The sequence below is a fragment of the Arabidopsis thaliana genome, chromosome 5, assembly GCF_000001735.4.
Source record: "Arabidopsis thaliana chromosome 5, partial sequence".
NCBI lineage: Eukaryota > Viridiplantae > Streptophyta > Magnoliopsida > Brassicales > Brassicaceae > Arabidopsis > Arabidopsis thaliana.
This window is the reverse complement of record NC_003076.8, coordinates 4,640,768-4,662,733: the sequence shown is the minus strand read 5'-3', so window position 1 is coordinate 4,662,733 and position 21,966 is coordinate 4,640,768. Positions and strand designations below refer to the sequence as shown.

General features: G+C 35.2%; 7 protein-coding genes and 1 long non-coding RNA gene across 17 annotated transcripts; 4 read left to right on the top strand and 4 right to left on the bottom strand.

The window, feature by feature from the left end:
• The first annotated feature begins 65 nt into the window (after positions 1-65).
• AT5G14460 (Pseudouridine synthase family protein) lies at positions 66-2,675 on the top strand. The gene is made up of 9 exons (NM_121450.3): positions 66-1,181; positions 1,273-1,328; positions 1,410-1,492; positions 1,571-1,649; positions 1,739-1,849; positions 1,929-2,038; positions 2,130-2,213; positions 2,293-2,330; positions 2,425-2,675. Exons 1-9 carry the CDS (start codon positions 191-193, stop codon positions 2,493-2,495), a joined length of 1,623 nt encoding a protein of 540 aa, NP_196950.2. The 5' UTR covers positions 66-190; the 3' UTR covers positions 2,496-2,675.
• On the bottom strand, positions 2,559-4,293 carry AT5G14450 (GDSL-like Lipase/Acylhydrolase superfamily protein). Its single transcript, NM_121449.2, has 5 exons — positions 3,982-4,293; positions 3,662-3,871; positions 3,401-3,573; positions 3,039-3,312; positions 2,559-2,947 (listed from the first exon to the last, which is right to left on the bottom strand). Exons 1-5 carry the CDS (start codon positions 4,244-4,246, stop codon positions 2,700-2,702), a joined length of 1,170 nt encoding a protein of 389 aa, NP_196949.1. The 5' UTR covers positions 4,247-4,293; the 3' UTR covers positions 2,559-2,699.
• Positions 4,294-4,826: 533 nt separating this feature from the next.
• Positions 4,827-6,831, top strand: AT5G14440 (Surfeit locus protein 2 (SURF2)). 2 transcript variants are annotated; one of them, NM_001036805.2, is made up of 5 exons: positions 4,827-5,165; positions 5,496-5,593; positions 5,706-6,035; positions 6,137-6,236; positions 6,561-6,831. In NM_001036805.2, exons 1-5 carry the CDS (start codon positions 4,927-4,929, stop codon positions 6,667-6,669), a joined length of 876 nt encoding a protein of 291 aa, NP_001031882.1. In that variant the 5' UTR covers positions 4,827-4,926; the 3' UTR covers positions 6,670-6,831. The 2 variants fall into 2 exon arrangements, with proteins under 2 accessions (NP_001031882.1, NP_196948.2); NM_121448.4 differs by having other exon boundaries at positions 6,558-6,831.
• Positions 6,372-6,578, bottom strand: AT5G02225. The gene has a single exon (NR_142583.1). It is a non-coding gene; the product is annotated as an other RNA (long non-coding RNA).
• AT5G14430 (S-adenosyl-L-methionine-dependent methyltransferases superfamily protein) lies at positions 6,761-9,819 on the bottom strand. 2 transcript variants are annotated; one of them, NM_121447.4, is made up of 7 exons: positions 9,400-9,819; positions 9,098-9,262; positions 8,835-9,017; positions 7,913-8,507; positions 7,713-7,825; positions 7,381-7,601; positions 6,761-7,311 (listed from the first exon to the last, which is right to left on the bottom strand). In NM_121447.4, exons 1-7 carry the CDS (start codon positions 9,640-9,642, stop codon positions 6,993-6,995), a joined length of 1,839 nt encoding a protein of 612 aa, NP_196947.2. In that variant the 5' UTR covers positions 9,643-9,819; the 3' UTR covers positions 6,761-6,992. The 2 variants fall into 2 exon arrangements, with proteins under 2 accessions (NP_196947.2, NP_974781.1); NM_203052.1 differs by having other exon boundaries at positions 8,835-9,025; positions 9,106-9,262; positions 9,400-9,754.
• Positions 9,820-11,291: 1,472 nt separating this feature from the next.
• On the top strand, positions 11,292-14,653 carry RGLG2 (RING domain ligase2). Of its 4 annotated transcripts, none has more exons than NM_180487.4 (11): positions 11,292-11,591; positions 12,107-12,494; positions 12,625-12,709; positions 12,794-13,048; positions 13,131-13,228; positions 13,305-13,384; positions 13,482-13,587; positions 13,655-13,782; positions 13,864-14,056; positions 14,152-14,208; positions 14,299-14,623. In NM_180487.4, the coding sequence occupies exons 2-11, from the start codon at positions 12,171-12,173 to the stop codon at positions 14,377-14,379; spliced, it is 1,407 nt and encodes a 468-aa protein (NP_850818.1). In that variant the 5' UTR covers positions 11,292-11,591; positions 12,107-12,170; the 3' UTR covers positions 14,380-14,623. The 4 variants fall into 4 exon arrangements, with proteins under 4 accessions (NP_850818.1, NP_974780.1, NP_974779.1 ...); NM_203051.3 differs by lacking the exon at positions 11,292-11,591 and adding an exon at positions 11,858-11,996 and having other exon boundaries at positions 14,299-14,653; NM_203050.3 differs by lacking the exon at positions 11,292-11,591 and adding an exon at positions 11,913-12,002 and having other exon boundaries at positions 14,299-14,629.
• Positions 14,654-15,230: 577 nt separating this feature from the next.
• Positions 15,231-16,032, top strand: AT5G14410 (uncharacterized protein). Of its 2 annotated transcripts, none has more exons than NM_001343337.1 (2): positions 15,231-15,442; positions 15,543-16,032. In NM_001343337.1, exons 1-2 carry the CDS (start codon positions 15,270-15,272, stop codon positions 15,835-15,837), a joined length of 468 nt encoding a protein of 155 aa, NP_001332751.1. In that variant the 5' UTR covers positions 15,231-15,269; the 3' UTR covers positions 15,838-16,032. The 2 variants fall into 2 exon arrangements, with proteins under 2 accessions (NP_001332751.1, NP_196945.1); NM_121445.4 differs by having other exon boundaries at positions 15,273-15,442; positions 15,543-15,978.
• A 171-nt stretch (positions 16,033-16,203) lies between these two features.
• CYP724A1 (cytochrome P450, family 724, subfamily A, polypeptide 1) lies at positions 16,204-19,224 on the bottom strand. Of its 4 annotated transcripts, none has more exons than NM_121444.4 (9): positions 19,125-19,213; positions 18,352-18,676; positions 18,122-18,274; positions 17,608-17,859; positions 17,437-17,523; positions 17,245-17,269; positions 16,975-17,081; positions 16,706-16,827; positions 16,204-16,454 (listed from the first exon to the last, which is right to left on the bottom strand). In NM_121444.4, exons 2-9 carry the CDS (start codon positions 18,604-18,606, stop codon positions 16,352-16,354), a joined length of 1,104 nt encoding a protein of 367 aa, NP_196944.3. In that variant the 5' UTR covers positions 18,607-18,676; positions 19,125-19,213; the 3' UTR covers positions 16,204-16,351. The 4 variants fall into 4 exon arrangements, with proteins under 4 accessions (NP_196944.3, NP_001331288.1, NP_001331287.1 ...); NM_001343334.1 differs by having other exon boundaries at positions 16,224-16,454; positions 19,125-19,224; NM_001343335.1 differs by lacking the exon at positions 16,204-16,454 and having other exon boundaries at positions 16,504-16,827; positions 19,125-19,224.
• Positions 19,225-21,966: the final 2,742 nt, after the last annotated feature.

Here is a 21,966-nt window from a genome sequence, read left to right as displayed (position 1 = left end):
ATCTGCAATAGTCAACAACGAGGCTTCTAAGGATATACTTACAACGTGCCGTCTTAGACCTTTAAGAGAAAACATCGTGTCGTTTTAATTTATCGTTTAACATCATCACCTTCTCTTCTCCGTTGGAGAACCACTGCAATAATCACCGGAGGTGGATTTCATCTTTCCCCCGCCTCCAGTGTTCTCAATAATGGCGAAATCTCTACACTTCACAAGACTAATGTCTTCTTCAGCAAGAATGTCAATGACTTCTCCTCTCTTCTTCTCCTCAGTCAAACCATGGAGAAACATCCATAAACCCTACTTGGCTTCTCTCTTCCTCTCCACAACATCTACTCGATACCCACTTCAATACGACATGATCATCAATCGTCCCACACAATCATCTCTCTCTCAAAACCGTCGTCGTCCCCCTAAAGCCATCGAATCCGGTGCACCTGACTCAGCAGAGCCGGAATTCGATTCATGGGTCGACAATAAACTGGCTATGGAGCGTGAACAGGGTCGACCCGGTTCTGGAGATCCGGAAATGGATAAAGCCAAGAGGAAATACTACAGTAAGAGAAGGAAGAGACTATACGGGTCTGATTCTGAAGATGAGAACAGTAGCAGAAAATCAGATGAAGGATTCGTTGAATTGAAACCTGAAGTTGTTGAATTTGATAGGTTACATCAGAGAGAAGAGGAATTGTATTTTTATGATACTTTTGCTTATCCATGGGAGAAAGATAAGCATTATAAGATGGTGTATCAGTTAGAGAAGAAGTATTATCCTGACCAGTGTTTAGATAAGGCGTTTCTGCAACCTGGAGAAGTTTTGAAGAAGAGTGATGATTCTGGGAAAGTTAGAGGGAAGAAGAAAGTAGTAGCAGCACTTGGTGGGAAGAGAAGTGAGGTTAAACGAATTGGTATGGAGAATTGTGATGAGGATGATGATAAGTTGGTGTTTTTTGATGAAGTGAAGGAGAAGGAGGAGAAGAAGAAGTCAGAGGATGATGTTGTTGTTGTTACTGAGAAGAAAGTGGAACAGTTCTTTAAGGGTTTAACGAAATCTCCCAATGAGAAAGGTATGGCTAGTGGTGGTGGTGATGGAGAACCTTTTCTTGTTACGAGAAACGGTGAACTTCCTCCTAGATGGGATGGTCCTAACGGTACAGTGCTTTTGGTGAACAAACCTAAAGGTGAGAAGCAATTTGTGTTATAAATGTTTCTCTCTTTTGTTTCTTTTGGTATATGATATGTTATGTGATTTGTTTATGGTATTTTTCTCAGGATGGACTTCTTTCACTGTCTGTGGTAAGCTACGACGATTAGTCAAAGTGAAAAAGGTTTGTGCTTATATCCTTGTCTTGTCCAATATTTGAATTTGTATGCTTTTTTTTCGCTGCTAGCTGATGAGTGTTTCTCAGGTGGGTCATGCTGGAACACTTGATCCCATGGCTACTGGTCTATTAATCGTCTGCGTCGGTAAAGCCACTAAGGTTGTTGACAGGTTTGTCATTCCTTGATCCAAAGTTTATGCTTATGATGATTTACAGAAAGAGAACATAAAAGTCATCTGTATCTGCAGATACCAAGGTATGATCAAAGGTTATAGCGGAGTTTTTCGTCTTGGTGAAGCCACTTCAACTCTAGACGCTGACTCTCCTGTACTCCAACAACCCCTTTCCTTGATTTTATGGTTCATTTCTACATTAGATGACTCATCAGAGTTTGCTTAACCGTACTTTTGCTGCAGGTGATTCAGCGAGAGTCTTGGGAGCATATAAAAGATGATGACATTAAGAAAGCTTTGACATCATTTCTTGGAGAAATATGGCAAGTTCCACCGATGTTCTCTGCGATAAAAGTGAGCATTGCTCAATCTTATATACTTGCTTTATCGTGTATCATTCTTTTCTAACGCCTTAACTGTCATTTCTGCTTAGGTTGGAGGTGAGAAGATGTACGAGAAGGCAAGAAGAGGAGAAACCGTAGAGCTTTCTCCAAGAAGAATTTCAATTTTCCAGTTTGACATTGAACGCAGTTTAGATGACAGGTTTATCCATTTTCTGTATAGTGCAGAAGCAGTTTGAATACAATGTTTTTTGGTTAGGCCTCACTAAACATCTCTCGTTTCTCTTTTGCAGACAAAATCTGATATTCCGGGTTATATGCTCTAAGGGTACATACATAAGATCTCTCTGTGCAGATCTTGCGAAAGCTCTTGGAAGGTGAAACAAAGTTTTATCCTTTGATTACTAACAGATCCAAAAAAAGGAATTTACTAATATATCATTCCTTTTGCTGCAGTTGTGCTCACCTCACTGCTCTCCGGCGAGATTCAATTGGTACGTTCATTCACAAGTCAGCTTATCAATTTTGTTTTTCTTCAAAATCATTCAAAGCTTGATTCACTCTTAATATTTTCTTTTTGGGGTTCAGGTGAATATTCTGCTAATGATGCTTGGGAATTCAATGAGTTAGAAGCAGCAATCACTAAAAACTACTTCTAGAAGGAAACAACTTCTGGTTTGCTAGACGCCTCCATAGATGATAGTAGAAGATCCACCAACTGTGAATTCTTTGCGACAAACAACTCAAAAAGGTTACACAGGATTGCATAGATCATTGATTGTTCCTTAAAACACTTACATTATTGCCCTAAGAGTCTAAGGATCAAATCTTTATTTCGGTTCATCTAGCGCTTCTACTAAATCTCACTGTCTATAACAAGCTCGGGTTATTGGAACTGGAGGGTCTGTGAGCAAACCATTTAGAGTACGGTCAGCCACATGCTTGTTTGCAGCTTCCGTATAGTGAACTCCATCCCAGCTCACAGCCATTACCGGGTTGGGACAAGAGCCACCGTAGATTTCGGTATTGTTCACTTTCCCTTTGTTTCCACACCAGATGTGATCATACTTCTCATGGTAGCCGCAACATACCTTCAAGGGGTTTGCAAATCCTGCAAAAACAAGTAATGAGAACGCTAAAACTTTCTACAGAATAGGTACTTAACAACAAATTGAATTGCGATGGACCAGTTTGTCGTATACCTAGTTTCTTGGGATTGCTCATCATTTCATATTTCGCAGTGTAGACATCAACATATGTAATGGCTGCTTGAGTGAGTTCTTTTCTGAGATTGATTACTGTTTCCTTGAGCTTTCTGTTGAACTCCATCGCCATTTCATTTTGAGCCTTCACGCAGCCAGATTTGTCCAAGTAGCCCGGTGCAGGAGTGCCCATGTAAAACATGTTCACGGGTAAACAACCGAAAGGACCCGTGTTGTGTACCCAAAATGTTCTTCCTCCTTGCTGATATATGTTCTGTGAACAATATATAGTGTAGCAAAACTTGTAGTCAGAAGCAAATCAAAGGCGGGGAGAACATTTCATGAACTGCATCAAATCTCACCCGGACAGCAGAAGCTAAATGGTTGACAATGTCGGGTATCGTCGCCTTAAGTTGATCGACGCTCATTGTCCGAAACCCAACAGAGAGATCATTCTGTCCAATATCAAAAGTATACAAAGCCTTTGCAAACTCTTCCTGTCTTGGAAGCTTCTCTCTATCATATCTACTCTTAACTGTTTTTGCAAGGCAGAAAAACCAACAGACTTGTTAAAATCATCATGACACAGCCAAGTTAAAGATCAACTAAAAGACGTAACTGACTTTGTGTGAAGAGTAGTGCAGATCTGGCTTTGAACTGATCGAATTGAGCAATCTGCATATCGAGAGAGAATGGACTAATGCCATATTGAAAGATAGTTTCGTTCTGTCTTCTTATGGTTGAACCACCTGTTGCAAAGTTTGCTCCATGTCTGAAGTTTGATCCTAACGAGTTTAAGTATGCGCTCAAATACGGTAACCCCAGACGCTCAGCTGCAAACCACAGTTCAAGAATCAAAGTTTTTTTTTTTTTTTTTTGGTTTAATGTTATTTGAATCAAAGTTTTTTTATTGAAGCTCTGTTTTTCTCTGCAAATTTCTTACCAATGAAATCAATGGTGAGACGGCCATCGGAGTCTCTTCCGGTGGGTCTGTGGAAGAAACCTTGACCGTAAGGATCCCTAATAGGCTCAAAAGCGGCGGAGATACCTCCAGTGTCGGAATTAGAATCTCCGAAGTTGTAAATCGCCGGAAAAGTACACGTAGGCTGAACTGAAACAGATGTTGTCACTGCAAAGAGACACAGAAGAAGCCATGAAAACACAGTAGAAGAAACCATAAGTTTTGCTCTTTCAAGATTATCCTTCATTGCGAGTAACGAAACAAAGAGAGTGATGGTAATGGCAATTCACACTCTCTGTCTCTCTCCAATGTCTTGCTCTTATATAAGACTTTTGTTTTTAGATCTTTCTGAAAATGGGTATATAACAAAACTGTATTTTCTTCTTTGAAAATTACAGAAAAAAAAAAAAAAAAGGATATCGTGTCTTGAGAGTTGGACCGGACCACAGTTCAACAGTCATGAGCTGTGTTCTTATTGGAACCCAGAAAAAGGCGCTAACGGTTATCATTGTCGGTACCTTTCATTCATTGTAATAATTCACCTAAAAAGCATCAATTTTTCTACGAGTAGATAATTCATAAAAAAGTTAACCGAATTTTACAAAATAAAACATGGTCCGTTTTTCACAAAATTTTATTTCTTTCTATTTTTTCTGATGTGCTCCAGTCAGTTACATTACATGGTTTCCCTTGAGACGGAACAAACAAGAAATATTTTTGATTGAGCTGAGTGTTCTGATATCTTATCTTTATTGGGCTGATTTATGATCATAAAGGCCCATATATTGTCAGAACTTTGACAAGCCAGAAAACTTAAACGACGTGCAGTTTGATCTCAATTACACTAAAACGGCAAGTCACAATCGTGTAACTACTTGCAGACCTCCTTCAGTGAAACAACCCAAATTGCTAAGAAATAGAACCTCAATGGCGGCGACAGAGGAAGAGGTGACGACGACGAAGGAAGGCGCCGACCTATTGGGGAAGCCAAAGTATAAGAAACTCGAGAACGGGAGATTTAAATGCGTGCAGACGGGTCACGAGCTACTCGAGAAAGACAAGAAGGTCTATTCACAGAGTAAACGATGCCGTTTAGGGCTTATTGATTATGCCTTATCTCATAGCAAGCCTCCTCTTAACTTGTTCGAACAAGATCCTAACGCTCGGTAATCTATTGTTTACTTACTCCTTCGTCTCTCTCATGTCAAAAGTTGCGATTTCAATCCTGACTGATTTTGTATTGAATTAAGATTATAGACACTGTAAACGTTACGAAATGTTCTTCTCTTTTGTTTTGTTGTTCTGCAGCTGGACTTTGGTTTCTTGTCCTAAAAAGTAGAGTTCATGTATTTTTTAATTCAGAAAAAACGTGAATGTTGTTTTTGATGCCAATGTAATGCTGAAGAGAGTGTATGCTGCTAGATTTTGAGTTCATTTGTTGAGGAAGTTTGTGTTTCGGAAATTTGCTGAAGTTGGTTTTTGGCATGTCTTGTCAGCTCAAAACTGAAATGTAAGCTAACGGGCGATACGGTAAACAAGACTGAGGAACATATTTGGAAGCATATCACTGGACGGCGCTTCCTCAACAGATTAGGTATCTACTTTGAAGCTTGATTAGAGTTGGTTAGCTTGCAAAAATCTTTTGCGCAAGAAGTTCTTTTTTTTTTTATATAAGTTTAATGGTTACATTGTTACTTATGTGACAGAGGAGAAGGAACGAGAGAAAGAGTCTGGATCTATTCCAGCGGAAGGTGGAGAAACACCGGCGAAGGAAAATGGCGTAGAGGATGAAGATAAGAAAAAGAAGAAGAAGAAGAATAATAAGAAGAAGAAAAACAAGAAGTCAGTTGAAAAGAAAAAGAATGGAGAGGATGTTGCTGATGAAATCGAACATGAAAATGATGAAGCTGTTGAGGAGGAGCTTGAGTTTTGGATGCCTCCAGATGGAGAGAGGTGGGACTTTGATGATGGAAGAGACCGGTGGGGCTCAGATTCAGACTCAGATGTGGAAATGAATGAGGAAACAGATCCCATAGGTTTGTTCACTTGTATACTTCATTACTACTGCGTTTGGTATCATGGATCTATTCTTTGAATCTCAAGTTGTGTCTTACTTTGTTAATAACCTGCAAAATAGGTGAATTTGATGAAGATGGAGAGATTAGTATGGAAGAGTCCATACTAATAGGTGAAGTTGATGAAGATGGCAAGATTGTTTTGGATGACACTCATGCCAGGTACCATAAATCTTCATATCTGTTTTGTTGTTTCCTTTGTACAGGATAAAAAAGGTTTTAAACATTCAAGTAATCCTCATGTTTGTTGTGAATGTTGAAGGTAGACAAAAGAGTATCTCTAACTTTTGTTTGAATCAGAAAAGTAGTTTATATCAGATTTTTAGTTTAGATTGGTATATACTGATAGATAAGAAATGAACTTAGAAGTTAGAACTGTGTTGAAGCAAAGTTAGGTGTGTGTGTGTGTGTTCCTCTTACTATTAGATCAGGGTAGAGTTAAGTATACGTCTTTCTGAAGAGTTTAATGAACTGTGTTCGTAGCAGCAACAAGAGGAAACATGAAGAACTCGGTTCCAGTGACCTTCCTTCGAAGAAGAAGAATAAGAAGAAGAAAAAGAAGAAGAATGTCGAAGCAACATCGTCGTCATATTAAGTCTGATATGTTTTGTATTTCACTTTGTACTTGCTCTATTTCAGCTTGTGTGCTCAGTTTTGTTATAATTGGTGATGGAAAATGGTGATTTACATATTAATGAAGCAATTTATTTTTCTCACAAAAGCAGATTTTAATTATAAAGAGGAACATGAAAATCGCAAAATAAGAAGATTTTGCAGTTTCCTACAACAAATGCATAACAAGTTAACAACTATGTATGAATGTCGTGTAATTTACACTTCTCCATTGCTGAGTATTTTCCTCAGCTACGCGCCTCTGATGCTGTAAATCTCATTCATTCGCCTGTTGACTGTTAGATTTCAGGACACTGAAATGGCGGGCAAGCTCCAAAGTTTCTTTCTGGCGATCAAAACTATCTCGTCTTTGGTCGACAGAGGATCACCTTTTGGAGTTGTCTCTGTGGACCATTTATCCCATTTCAATAATGTCAGATACTTCTTGATATAGCTAATATTGTCAGTTGTGTCACGAATTATGACAAATCCTTCTGGGCGTAGTATCCGATCCATCTCGATAAGCAGATCTTCAAAGCTGCATCCACGTGCTTGGGTTTCTGTGAAGGTGTTCCATGCGTGGATAAGATCAAACGTTCGTGGGTATGTGTCAAAGGCTTCACACCTGCAAGGGAATTTCGTTTAACATCATATGGATTATGCACAATGTTTCGAGATCAAGTCATTTACATACCAATCATGAGTGGCTCCGATAAGGCCACGGTCGTAAATGATCTTCATTCTTGGAGAGGATTGAACGGGCATGACATTCATTACCCATACATCTTTATCGTTTAGAGCAGCTGCGAAACCGCCAAGGTTTGAGCTCATGTCCATCACGTTTCTTATGGAGTTCTTTTGCACCATTGGTTTCAGCAGTTTCCAGTATTCTATCACTCTAAGCCGCCATGTTTCCTACACTCCAATAAAGAAGTATTTGGATGTTGAGATGCATGTCAGTTTTGAAATATAAGTTCTCAAGCTCTGGACTCAAAAAGAGCTTTCGCTGTAGGAGAGAGGAAATACCGTATCTTCACGGAATTGCTCAGGAGTGACACCAATTTCTTCAAGACGTGGTGGAGGAGCTGTCAGCCTCCGTGGCCAGGGAACGAGTCCACTCCATCTTTCTTTGTGCATCCCTGGGTAAATATAACAAACATGGAATGAATAACAAACTTAGTGAAACTTGATATTATATAAGTTTGAAATAGGATGCGGATACTTACTCACTGAGTAAGGTGATATGCAAGCCTTCATTGAGACATTCCAAGTTGCATCTGGGTCATCTCCAGAAGGACAAAGCGGAGGCAGGACACCCGGATCCCTCTTCAAGTAACAGCTGTTGGATATCGGTTTTCCCCATATAACAGATTGGTCTCGTTTGGCCACGACCTTCCAACACATTCTCTTAAAGAGATCATGCATTGCATTCCCAATCTTTCTGTTCTCTGGGTCGTGTGCATAAGCTTCAGGCGACGAGTATACAAAGTAGCCACCAGGTCTGAGCAACCTATCAAGTTCCAGTAACAAGATCCCATCTCTTTGAAGCCAATCTATCCGACATCTAGAGCAGTGAGCAAGTTCAAATGATCTGCTTGGGTATGGAAGCCGCTTTGTCCCAAGAACACCAAGTGTTGATGGAATCCCTCGTTCTAGAGCAAACTGGATCTGGTTCTGGTGGACATCATTAGGGGCAAGAGACATGGCTATGATGTCATGTGAAAGAAGATAGGCTCCGAAGCTAGCTACCCCACAACCAACGTCAAGAACATTCCGAATGCTTCCCCCATTGTTGAGTTTGTCACCAGGGAATTTCAGCATCTAAAGCAATAAGCAGTTTTTTTTGTCATCTGAAAGAAGAACTTGAAAATAAAAAACAGAGCCAAAACAACTATGCTCGGTATAGGAGCAACAGAATATCCCACATAATTTTTGGTATAAATGGACAACGCTATACATCTTCTAGTCAAATAGTGTCAATCAATAATGTTGCATACTGCTATACCCTTATACCATTGACGTTCACTGGCTAAAGCAACATTGGTAACAAAAATAAAGCGAAAGATGCACAGTTGTTCTAAAGATTCGAGCTCTACCCTTGATACTCAAAAAAGGATAGAGGAACCAAATGATGATAATGGTACGAACCTGAGCCAGGGAAACAATGTATTTGTCAGCTCCGTTGTGGAAATGTGTTCCTCCACCAGGAAAATTGATCTTATCACCATTAACAACCATCCAATTCTGATCAGACTTCTCTTGAGCAAGGTGTGTGTGCGGGATATTCGCCTTCCACACCTCGTCTCTACTCACAGGCCACCTTAACGGGATCTGAAAAACTCCATAAAACAAAATCATCATTAACCACAACACTAGAGCCATAACATATGCAACACAGACAGAGTTCTGACCTTATAACCAACAGGAGGCGGAACAAGGCAATTGAAACGCCGTTCTGATGGAGGACAATGATGCTCATAGTGCTCCATTAACGATAAATTGAGTTTCAATTTCAACTGGTAATGAAGGTTCCGATCCAAACACGGTATCAACTCCGAGTGTCTCGAATCACATATCTGCACAGGATCAAAATGAGTACAACCACTACATGAGAAACCTAAATTCAACGAGCTAATCTACACAAATCTTAACTTGAACACTAAAAATCTAGACATCTCTACTCAATTCGAAACAAATGATTCGATTCACGAACCGGAACACTTTTAGGAACTTCGAAACGGCTCACTGCAAGCACAATATCTCGATTCCTCAAGGATCCGATTCCGGTGCGAACGCGGTTATTAGATCCATCGAACTCATCGGACTTTCTGGATCCGGGAGCGAACGAAGAGCCGTAGTAGAGGCAAGTCAAGCCGAGTAGAGCGATGAAACCGACGAGAACGTAGGTGAAGAGCTTCGGAGTCGCACGGACTCGCTCAGTTCTGAAGTGTTTCATTCTCAGCGTCTCCGGATCCGGATCTAGATCTGACCCGATACTGAGGACCCGGAAATCTAGCTGCCGATGAAGAGTGGATAGTGTGAGAGCTACAGTAGATTCCCTCGAGGTCGAAGACGACGAAATAGACCAGTGTCGGATTTTACGTGCAAGGGAATATTTGGTTAGCTGTGATCCTCTGTGGCAAGGACTAGGGTTGTTTCTATGCTCCTTAACTAAAACACGCGGTTAAAACTAAATGGGCCTGTAGGTAGCATACATGTGCTTTTAAAGAATAATATTGGGCTTTATATAGTTTCTTATTGGGCTTTATACTTGTGTTTTCGATTTTTAGTTTTTGTATCTTATAGTTGTAACTTTTATATATTTTTATGAAACGGTCAAACACTCGAACACATTCAATTGTAGAAGATAATAAATCATCAATAGATTTCTTTGATTTCAATTCAGTTTTAATGTTCCTATACTATTATGGAAAGTATATGAATAAGTTGACCAAACAAAATGGAGAGTACTTATTAATTACTAGGTTCAGTGAATCTTCTTCAGGTAACATTTGTTTTAATTTTTTTGGTGTAAATGTTAAGAAAATAAATACATTTGTTATTCAACCATGAATATAGTGGTTTGTGTTACATTTATTATTTATATAATGGATATTAAGAATGTCGTGGCGTTCACTAGTCAGTATTACACTTATATAATGCATATTAACATTCGTTATTCTAGTTTACTCCAGTCCATTAGATTCGAAATGCTTTTATGAACTATATAGAGGAACTAATACGATTTTATTCTATAATTATTTGGTTTGAAAGTGCAGTCCACGTATTTCTTGTTTGCTCCTTGAAGGAACTGTCCAAGAAAGAAAAAAAAGAGTAGCATAAATCACGGGTACGAAGTTTCATACTTTAATGTAAGTCCATTTAAGTTTCACGTGTTGTGTCTTGCTCACCGAAGGAAGCAAAAACTTTTATACTGAAATTAAGACAACTTTAGTTAATCAATAATTTGCACACAAGAAGAAAAAAAGGTTAATCAATTATAAGCATGAGTGCATCATGAGCGAGAACTCTCGAGCAAAGAAAAAAGAAGACGAATGGATGATAATTTAAAAGTCAAACTCTCAATATTTGTAGTCTACAAGGTGCAATATTCAACAGTACCTATCGAGTAAATCCGAAAAGGGAAAAAATTGACGTAGTTAAGGAACATTGACAATTTAACCGCACGACGAAGGAAAGATATTGAAGATAGGATAGGATTGTCACGTGGTCGGAAACTTCTGATAACCATCCATTTCATCCCCAAAGGTATTTATTGCATTGTTATTATACTATTAGTATTTGCCCAAATCATACAGAAGAAGTTTTTTTTGTTTGGCAGTCCTATTTATATGATACATCATTTCTAAACTTCTGAGTTGCAATTTTTTAAACTAATTATTGATTATGTTTTCCTTCTTTAAGTATTTTTTATTCATATAATTTACATATGTATAATACAATCCTCTAGATTAAAAATTTGGAATTAAAAAATGTTAGTTTAGTTATTGACTATTTGTACTTTTTAAGAAATGGTCAATTTAAGAATTTCAAGTAATCAAAAGAAATTGTCAATTGATACCATGTTATGACTTTGGATATCGATAATAATATTATAGGGCCAATTGTTGGAAGAGAGAATAAAATGTGGGGTAAAATTAGAAGAAGTTTCCACCATTAGCGTGCTTCACACTTTTTTAAAAACAGAAAAGTGATTAGTCTCCTAATGATTTCATAGAAACAAACCAAATACAACAAACAGAAGAAAAGTGAAATTGCTTTCGAACAAAAGGAGGAAACTTTAAAGGCGAACTCTTTAGTATTCGATCCGCCATTGAAGCTCCTCTGACTCTCTCTCAAAGTACTTCTCTGATTCGTCATTCCTCTGCTTCGTTTAGTTTAAAGGTAGACAACTTTTCCTCTCAATCGAATTGGGTCATTTTCTGATGAATGTCGGGAGATTCAATCTCGAATTAATGTTATTTTTCGATTTTGGGGTAGTCTTTGGTTTGATGAATCAGAGAATGTTTCAGTTCAATTCGGCGAAATTGGAAAGCTCGTAGATTTGTCAGAAACTGGTTTTTGTTTGTTTTACTTATTGTGGGTTAGAGTGTTGGAGTAGGTTTTCGTAATAGGACTTTTATCTTAATCTAGAAGTCACTAAATCGCGTATTGTTGTGGAAAATTACGTGACGTGATTGAATCTCCTTTCTTTATATAAACATCTCTACCAACCTTCGATTTTAAAGAGCGGTGAGATAATTCAACATCTGTCAAAGATAAAGCTTTCACCTTTTCTTAACGAATTAGGTATAGGTAAATTGCATCTTCTAATAATGTCAGAATCTTAAACAAAGTTTCTGCTTTTTTTTTCTGGGGTTTCATGAATATACTCTAAAGGCTAAATCTTTGTTTTGCAGGGTACGGAACTGACCTGAGAGGTTTGATTTGAATCTAAAAAGGTTTAGTTTTTTGTTAAGTTTGATGGGGACAGGGAATTCTAAAGAAAACTGGAGACAGTCATCGTTTAGGTCAACTTCTGCTTCATCAGCATCACCATCTTCATCTTCATGGGCTTCTCAACAAAGTTATCCTCAGTATGGTGCAGAAAGCTATAATTACCCTCCTCCACCTTCTTATGCCCAACCTCCTGAGTATACGCAACCTCCTCCTCCTTTATATAGTACTCAGCCTTACTCTGCTCCGTCTTATTCTGCACCGCCTTCTCAAAGTTATGGTAGTGATAATAAGAAGAGGTTGGAGCGCAAGTATTCGAAAATTTCTGATGATTACTCTTCTTTGGAGCAGGTTAGCTGAGTCTCGCGTTGGTTTTTAGTGGAATCTAGTGTGTGTTCTTTGATGATTACAAAACTTGAAAACTGTAGATTCTCATGGGTTTGACAGAAAAGATTCACATTATGTTCTGTTTTCGTTTTAGGTGACGGAGGCTCTTGCACGGGCGGGTCTAGAATCTTCAAATCTCATCGTTGGTATTGATTTCACTAAGAGTAACGAATGGACAGGTTGGTGAGATTCTAGATTCTGTCTTTGTGTAATGCATCAAATGGTTTCACTCTCAAAATCATACTTTGCTTGTTTGATAACAGGGGCCAGGTCCTTCAATAGGAAAAGCTTACACTTCATAGGCAGTAGTCCCAATCCTTATGAACAAGCGATAACTATCATAGGAAGAACCTTAGCCGCCTTTGACGAGGACAACTTGATTCCATGTTATGGTTTTGGAGATGCATCAACACATGATCAAGACGTGTTCAGTTTCAATTCAGAGGATAGATTCTGTAATGGATTTGAGGAAGTACTTTCCCGGTATAAGGAGATCGTGCCTCAACTTAAGCTTGCAGGTTTATTTCTTTTCCTTATTTGGCCGCATTTTCATGAAATGCTAGCTAAATTCTTAAATGTGAATGTTGAATACTTCTGCAGGGCCAACCTCCTTTGCTCCGATCATCGATATGGCCATGACCATTGTTGAGCAGAGTGGTGGGCAATATCACGTCCTAGTGATAATAGCAGATGGGCAGGTACGAATAAAACCAGTATGATGTTATGAACCTTTGTTTTTGTGTCAAAAGAAGAAACCTCAATGAACCATTTCAGGTTACAAGAAGTGTTGACACGGAAAATGGACAGTTAAGTCCACAAGAACAGAAGACGGTAGATGCGATCGTGCAAGCGAGGTTGGAATATTGTCCAATCTTTTGACATTGTTCTCTCCATTGAAGTTATATCTCTTTTTGGCTGGCTTTTCTGATGTGAACTTTTTCTCTGTGACAGTAAGCTTCCTCTATCAATCGTCTTAGTCGGGGTGGGGGATGGACCTTGGGACATGATGAGGGAATTTGACGATAATATTCCGGCCAGAGCGTTTGATAACTTCCAAGTAAGTTTCTTTCTAGCTAATAACATCGAAGTTAGTTTGGTGTTTTAATCTGATGTTCTGTTTCTAGTTCGTGAACTTCACAGAGATCATGGCAAAGAACAAAGCTCAATCCTTGAAGGAAACAGAGTTTGCCCTTTCTGCTCTCATGGAGATTCCTCAACAATACAAGGCGACAATAGAGCTTAACCTTTTAGGGTAAATCCCCAAACATAATCTTTATCAATTTTCATCCCAAAGTTGTCAACTTTTTCCTTACCCTTTTAACTTTTTCCGCAGAAGAAGAAATGGATATATCCCGGAGAGATTCCCTCTTCCGCCTCCAATGCGCGGTGGATCATCGTCCTACAACAGTCCAAAGCCTTCACGTCTTCCAAGTTTCAAACCGAGTGTTCCTCCTCATCCAACTGAAGGCTATCACGTAAGGTCTAGTCCCGTCCCACCCCCTACAAGCTCTGCTTCTGATAACCAGGTACTTCTAAAATCAGAAATATACTTGGAAATTAATCAGTCTGAAACGTTATTTGAAAAAGTTCAAAACTTGATGTTATTGGATCTTTTGAACAGCTATGTCCGATTTGTTTGAGCAACCCGAAAGACATGGCCTTTGGTTGTGGCCATCAGGTAAAATCGAAACAAACACAATTTCCATCTTCTGCATCTACTTAATCGATCAAAACATCAAACTAACTTGGCTTCTGTTTTTGATACAAGACTTGTTGCGAGTGTGGACCAGATCTTCAAATGTGTCCGATTTGCCGTGCACCAATCCAGACAAGAATAAAGCTCTACTAACAAACAAGTAGACCAGACATCGACGACCCTTCTCTCTCTTTCATCTTCTTTCAACTTCTTTTGGGAATTTAGTTTGAATCTAATCACTGAAATTTCTCCGAGAAAGATCGGATCTTTTGTATAAAGAAAAAAACAATGCTTGTTCGTTTACTCACTTTCCTAACTTCATCTTGTCCCAAAACCTTTGACTTCTTTCTTTCTTTCTATCTTTCTTCTTTGCTTGGAGTAAAAAAATTGTTATTCATGTGCCCATGTCTTTTTTTTTCCTTCTTTCTTTGTTCAAATAAATTTTGATTCTTATAATTTGGTTATTTGAAAATTGAGAAAATCATAAGAAATACATCTACTTTTTCTTTCATATAAAGAGCCTCCGTATTAGCTATACTATACAAATCACATGCTGTCCGAAAAAGTGGTAGCTATATACCTCACAATGGTACAAATCATCTAACCTCGTACCTTACTTCAGTAACAGAGATATATATGTTAGTTCCATGCTAATCCAACTTACGCTAAAAACAATAAACTATTCTATGTGTATTATTGTACCTGAGATTTTAGACCGCATTTCAGTTTTTTAGAAAATAAATATTAGGGGCATTGCATTCTAAATGTAGATTTAATTTGTAGAATGACGGTACCAATTCGTCTAGAGCAAAATATTTCATCATTTTTTTATAAGTATCACATATATTTCAGTGATATCCTCACAGATTTATAGAAAACCATTTATTGTAGGGGGGGGGGATAAATTGGAAAAAGAATATATTAAAATTTATGCTAAATTAAATTGCGGTAACGCATTAAATTCACGTACGCACACACCTAACTACTTCAATAAATCGACCCACCAACCAGACACATTGAAACAATGACAACTCATATAATTGATGATATACATTTCTCAAAGAAATCTCTTGAGAAATATTCACAGTCACTATTCTAATCCATTTTCCATGGATTCCTCTCCCAAAATCACTAATCTCCCTTACAAGAGGCTTTCTCTAGAAGATGATGTCTTCGGCGAAACAACAAGAAGAAGATCGTCATTCTATTCTTACAGGTATTTATATTATATAAGTGTACACAATCATCTTCCTTACAAGTGTTTTGATATTATCGAAGACTTTCATGATGAACCATCTTTCTTTTCTGTTATACAGGTTCAAGCGAGTGGTGTCATTGGGAGGAAGGAGGAGGATTAGGGTTAGAGTTAAGATCCGAAGACTTAGAGGATTTGTGAGGAAGAAAGCGAATAGGGTAAAAACTGGAATTTTAAAAATATTGAAGAGGTTGAAGGAGAGTCAATCACACTTTGGTGATCTCTTTGCCGGTAATTACCTTTTCATGCAAGTTAATCCTTCTTCTCTTAACGCTAAGTATGTCTTCGACAAATCTTTTCAAGGCCAAAATGGTAACTTCCCCTCTAGATTATCTCTTCCTAGAGTTCTTATGTAAAGACGGATAAACATTAACTATAGTTATGTTTCTGTATTTTTTCTAATTACATGTGGTTTATGTGTCTGGTTTGTAACTTTTTCACGAAAAAAATAAAGAAAAATATTCATATGATATAATGGAATGGATAGTAGTTAAGTTCACACATGTTTTAACTTAAAGTCTTATTAGTGTGGTCGAATACACTAACTACTTTATAGTATACACATGATTTGAGTTATTTTAAAAGTATTGTGTTAGATTGCCTAGTAACACTAATTAAATATTTGAACGCGGATATGATATAAAAACTCGAAATAGTAATATTTTAGATAATTTTTCTAGAAACAAAACATAAATATACCATATCCAAAGGCAAATACTCATTTTATTTCAAAACTCCAACACCTAACTAACACAAAACTCTATGACTAGAGAGTACTTTATATTTGGGAATGGAGCATATTATTAGACATTACATTTTTAATAGTTATTAATTAAATTTTCATCTAAGATGGATTCCTTATTAAAGCAGCTAATCTTCAAGGAATTTTGTTGGCTCTATCTCCAAAAGCATGCCTCTCTTAAACTCCACGTAAGGGTGCGCGATTGGCATTTCATCTGACTTTATTTTCCACCTACCATTATAAATAAACTTCTTAGCTATATTGAACATTAAAACATGATAAAACACATATTTTTTCAAATAGATGTATCCATCAGTATAAAATAACTGAAACATGAGAACTTGAGAAGAAAATAAACAAAACAAAACGATTTAAAAATCAAACCAACCAAAATTTTAACCAAAGTATAATAGATGATTATGTCGGATAAGGCAGTGTTCACTAATTAAAATTAGTCAACCATAGTGAGTGATTAGACAAACCTATAGGAGAGGACAAGATGATGAAGGAAGAAAGCAATTTGGAGCTTGCCAAGTTCACCACCAGGACATACCCTTACTCCTCCTCCAAACGCCGTCGTTTTCTTGTTCATCTTAGCCTTATCCTATTTAATTTAAAAACCAAAATTGGTTTCACAATATTTCCGTTTTTTTTCTTTGCTTACCATTTGAATGTTATTTTTGACAAAAAAAAAAAAAAAAAAAAAAAAAAACCCATTTGAATGTTATCTGTTTCTAAATAATTTACTTACGGTCCATCTCATGGGATTAAATTCAAAAGGATTTTCATGAAGAGAGGGATCAAGATGTACTGCTGTGAAGATTGGAAACACCTTCCACCCCTTTGGAATCACATATTCTGCAACTCAAACATATTAGAGAAACACTAATTTGATTTCTACATTAATTAGTAAAATTTGATTGACATTTTTTGATCAAAAAAAAAAATGATTGACATTTTTGTTAACCGTTGAATTTAATATCATGAGTAGCTTTTCTATGTACAGTCTTGACGATATTACCACATCGTAGTGCCTCAGAAATCACCTGCAAATTCCGTCCAGTAAATTTCATGATATAAGTGAACATGTTCTATATGATTTTAAAGTAGTATCAACATATGATCAGAAAAAAACTTGGCTACGTACCAAAACAAATTTGCGAAAAAATAGCAAAAATAAAATAAAATGATGGGATGGGTTTATGAAACATACACATTGAGTGAATTCCATCTTCTGATAATCTTCCCAATTCAAAAGTTCCCCATCCCCTTTCTTGGCTCTAATGGCTGCATGTTCTTCCTGTATACGTTCACATAGATTAACATATATACGTATGTGTATACATGCACAAATATATAGATAATGAGAAGAGAGAGAGAATACCTTGAGTTTGTGAAGAAGATTTGGAGATTTTGCTAGAAAATAGACGACTAAGGAAAGAGTAGTAGCACTTGTCTCAAAGCCTCCAAGCAAAATGTCCAACACAATGCTAACTTTCTCTTCATAATTTAGATCTTCATTCGAAATTATCGAATCCAGAAAATCTTCTTCTCTTATTGCATTATTCATGTCTTCTTCTTCGCGCTCTCTTTCTTTTATCATCCCCATAACCCTCGCCGACAATCTCTTCCTAGCCTGGCAAACATCGAAAATGACTTTAAAACTATATAGTTTTAAGTGTATATATGTTATGTATTTACATACAGATAAATGTGTTTACATGAAAACCATATGATAAATTAAAGCATCATCATGACCCAAGTTATATACAAGAACTGCAAAAACCTAGAATCCAATTGTTTATTTTCTTATAAATTAGTGGCTTAATGTTTTGATATAAAACGACGAAAACAAAACCTATAATTGCGTTTTGATGTATATTACGATTGGATCTAACCTTAATTGCGTTTGTATAACCCGTTCCTGGAAGCGGTATTGGTAAGGAGATAAACCCTTTCATATAAGATAAAAAATCTTGCAATACATAAAGTCTTGCTGGGTCTTCTGGCTTGATGCTCAAGAGTTGGTTTACCATAACACTGAGAGTAAACTGTATGATTCAACCGCAACAAAGATATCAGAATTATAACAATATTGATTATAAGGATTCAGTGATTAATTAATTACTATTTTAACTTCTTTATGGAATTCGACTTCTCGGCAATTTTTCCATGACTTTAGTATCGAGATAGAGAGGTTCTCTGCGCAGTGAAGAAAGTCAGGTTTCGACTTTGTGAGATTGATGAAGCTAATAATAACATTTTTTAGTTTCCTGTGAATTTCTCCGGTGGCTAATAGAAGGGAATATTTGCCGAGAATGTCATGCATCGCTTTTGGATAATCCGATGTAAACAACTTCCCTTCGTTTTGAAGTATGAACATGTTGAGTTCTTGGTCACATGAGACTACTGCTTTTCCACCACATATATTTGACTTGAACACTTTTCCATACCTGAATAACAACATTCACAGTTATTGTCAATTTAGGCTTAAACAAACAAAAAAAGATATATTATATGTTGTATAGTATATAAATTGGATTTACAAAATAAAATCATAAAAACATTGGTAGGCAATCAAATTGTCATGTATGCAAAAAAATCAGATATGAATCTTCTGTAGTACTGTGAACATTACTTTTTTTCTTTTAATTAATTATATATAAAAATATAATGATCCTTTAAAGAAAATAGGTTATTTGGTGTTTAGGCATTAAGTGGCTAATACGTTTTTTGCTGAAAGCCAATTTGGTTCAATTATTTTTTGAAAACTGAGTTCCCATGAAGGGTGTATATTGTTGTCTACACAGTTTTTTTGTTGTTGCTAACTACACAATTTAAATTTCGCACTACAATTGACAACAACAACAAAAGAAATAAAAAGAACATGTTAATTATTACCGTGAAACACGTTGTTGCAAGAATGTACCGATGGAGTCTGATCTATGAGGTTTGAAGAAAGAAATAGTTTCTCCAATGAAAGGCCATCCCATGCTGCCAGTTAGTGATGAGTGATGATCGTTTGTTTCATTTTTCTTAGAAATTGAAATATAAAGAATCAAAATAGAGAGAAAGAACAATCCTAACGACAAGAAGATGGATAAGACCAGCATTGTCTTTGAATTAGATTAAGATCCTTTTATTGATAATTGAGTATCTATTATGATGTTTTCTTCTTGGTCTATCTATATACCTCTCTCTCTCTCTATATATATATATATATATACACATACACATACACACACCACACTTACACTAACACTCACACTCACAAACAACCAAATTAAAGGTAGTATATCTAAGAAGATCCACGAAAGTAAAATATATACTATACTATAGGGGAACATTCCTAATTGTGTAGAGACAAAAAAGAGAAACCAACAACTCTTTTCTTATGTATAACAGAAAAAATAATCTTTATATAATCATTCTTATTGTTGATTTAGATAATATTTTAGTGTAAATAAAAAGAAAGTATATTGTTGCATCCTACAGAAATCTCTCATACTACACACTTGGAATCAAATCAGTGATAACAATGGAAATATGACTATTCTCCCAATATGATAACATGTAATTTATTCTTCTAGAATTTAACATATCTAATTATTAATGTTTAATAATTATTTAAAAAAATATATATATATATATATAATAAAAAATCCAGTACTATTGGATTAGATATTAAATTTAACAATATCATATATAAGCTATTTCAAATTATCTTAAGATATGAAAAAATAATTAATTAAGCATGTATATAACAAGCTAAAACTTGTATCTGCTTATGATATCCATATAGTCTTATTAGTATTTAAAAACATGATTATTACATAATCATATGATTTCACTATAATTAATAACTAGACTATGACAAATGTTTTACTTGTTTTTTTTTTTTTTTTTACTGTTTGCTAATAAAATAGGAATATTGCGAAAAAGATTGCACATACTTTGTCTAATTCTACTATTGACATAAACAGTACACATTTTTTTAATAATAAAAAATAACTATAAAAGATAACAATATATTTAGAATTGACAATCAAAATGGTAAAACGGCGGTATGCAAAACATTATTATTTTTATTATTATTATTATTATTATTTATGTACAATCCCAAAACATTGTTATTTAATAATAATTTTCATTGGGAAAAATAGTGTTAACAAAAACTAGAACACATAAAAAAAAAAATTGAAATTATGAAAACAATAATTTTTTTTTTTTGATACTGAGAATAAAATAATGTTTTATATATATTCTTGTCCTCTCAAATGATTTCATGGTTAACTAGCTAGTAAAATAACAAAGGAAAATCTAAATACTTCGTGTAAACATTTTTTTAAGAGAACCTCGTAAATTTATCGAGTCAATCAGACAAAATAATTGAGAATGCAGATCGCAGAAGAACAAAAAAGTATATAAGAGGAATGTAAGAAACTTTTATTTTTTTTGTCAAAAGAGGAATGTAAGAAACTAAATGATGAAAAATTGACGCACGTGTACGTAATTTGGGACCCTCATGCAATAAGTTTGTTGGTATAAATTTATGTTCTTTCAAAGTAAACTCTCTATCTTCGTAAATGACACTTTTCGTTATCTTTTGACTTTTATTTACATTCGTTGTTGTTTTCATCTATAATTCGCTTTTCATTCACTTGATCGCATGCTATTCACAAAAATAACAGCTAATTAAAATCCTATATAATCGTTTGATTATAGATATGTGATGATGTACTCAACAGACATAAATTATTTATATATATTAAGATTTTTTTTTGTCGAAGTAAGCAAGTAAGACCATCTCCATCGGTGGTTTCTCACTGAAAAACTCCAAATAAAAATAAATCAAAAATATGAAAATAATAATTTTTTAATCAGTTTTTCTCAGAATCGTTTTTGAAATGAGAAACTTGGAGAAACTTTCTCTCTCTTCCATATGTCACCTTGTTATTAATTTCTTTTCTTTGTTATAAATAAAATTATCTATACTTTATAACATCAATTAAATACTTTATATGTTTGTTATTTTTTTTATTTTTACTTTAAAAATTCATAAAATTAAATTATCTATATAACAAGCTCTATCATGTATATGTTTAAATTATATACGAATATTATTTAATTGGTGTTAGTTAAGCATTAAACATAATAATAACTTAAAAATACAATAGCTTTTTTTAATTAGAAAACAAACATTTAAAATTTTCTATTTTTATTTTGCAACATTCTCGGCAATCGAATTCGACTTCGTGATAGAGATATGCACCAACAACTAAAAGATGACCTAGTTGAGCATATATGACAAAAGTTTGGTGCATCATCAAATGAAGAGTAAAACCATAATAGATAATATAGTTAGCTTTGATTTATGTTATCATGGTTTTATATGTAATTTCTGTTTAATTTATATATTTTTTCTATTTAATTTATGTTATCATGGTTTTATATGTAATTTTATGTTTAATTTATATATTTTTTATTATGATTTTATATGTAAAGTAATGTTTAATTATGTTTAATTATGGTTTTAAAAATAATAAAACTATTTAATAATATAATTTGTAAAAATAAATAATTGATATGTTTGAAAATATTGTAGAGATATTAAATTTAATATAAAAACATATAATAATATGTTAATGTTAATGAGATACTCATACCAATGGAAGCACAATTTTAATATAAGTTTTTCTACTTAAATTAAACATAAACATATTAATAATATATTATGAGATAC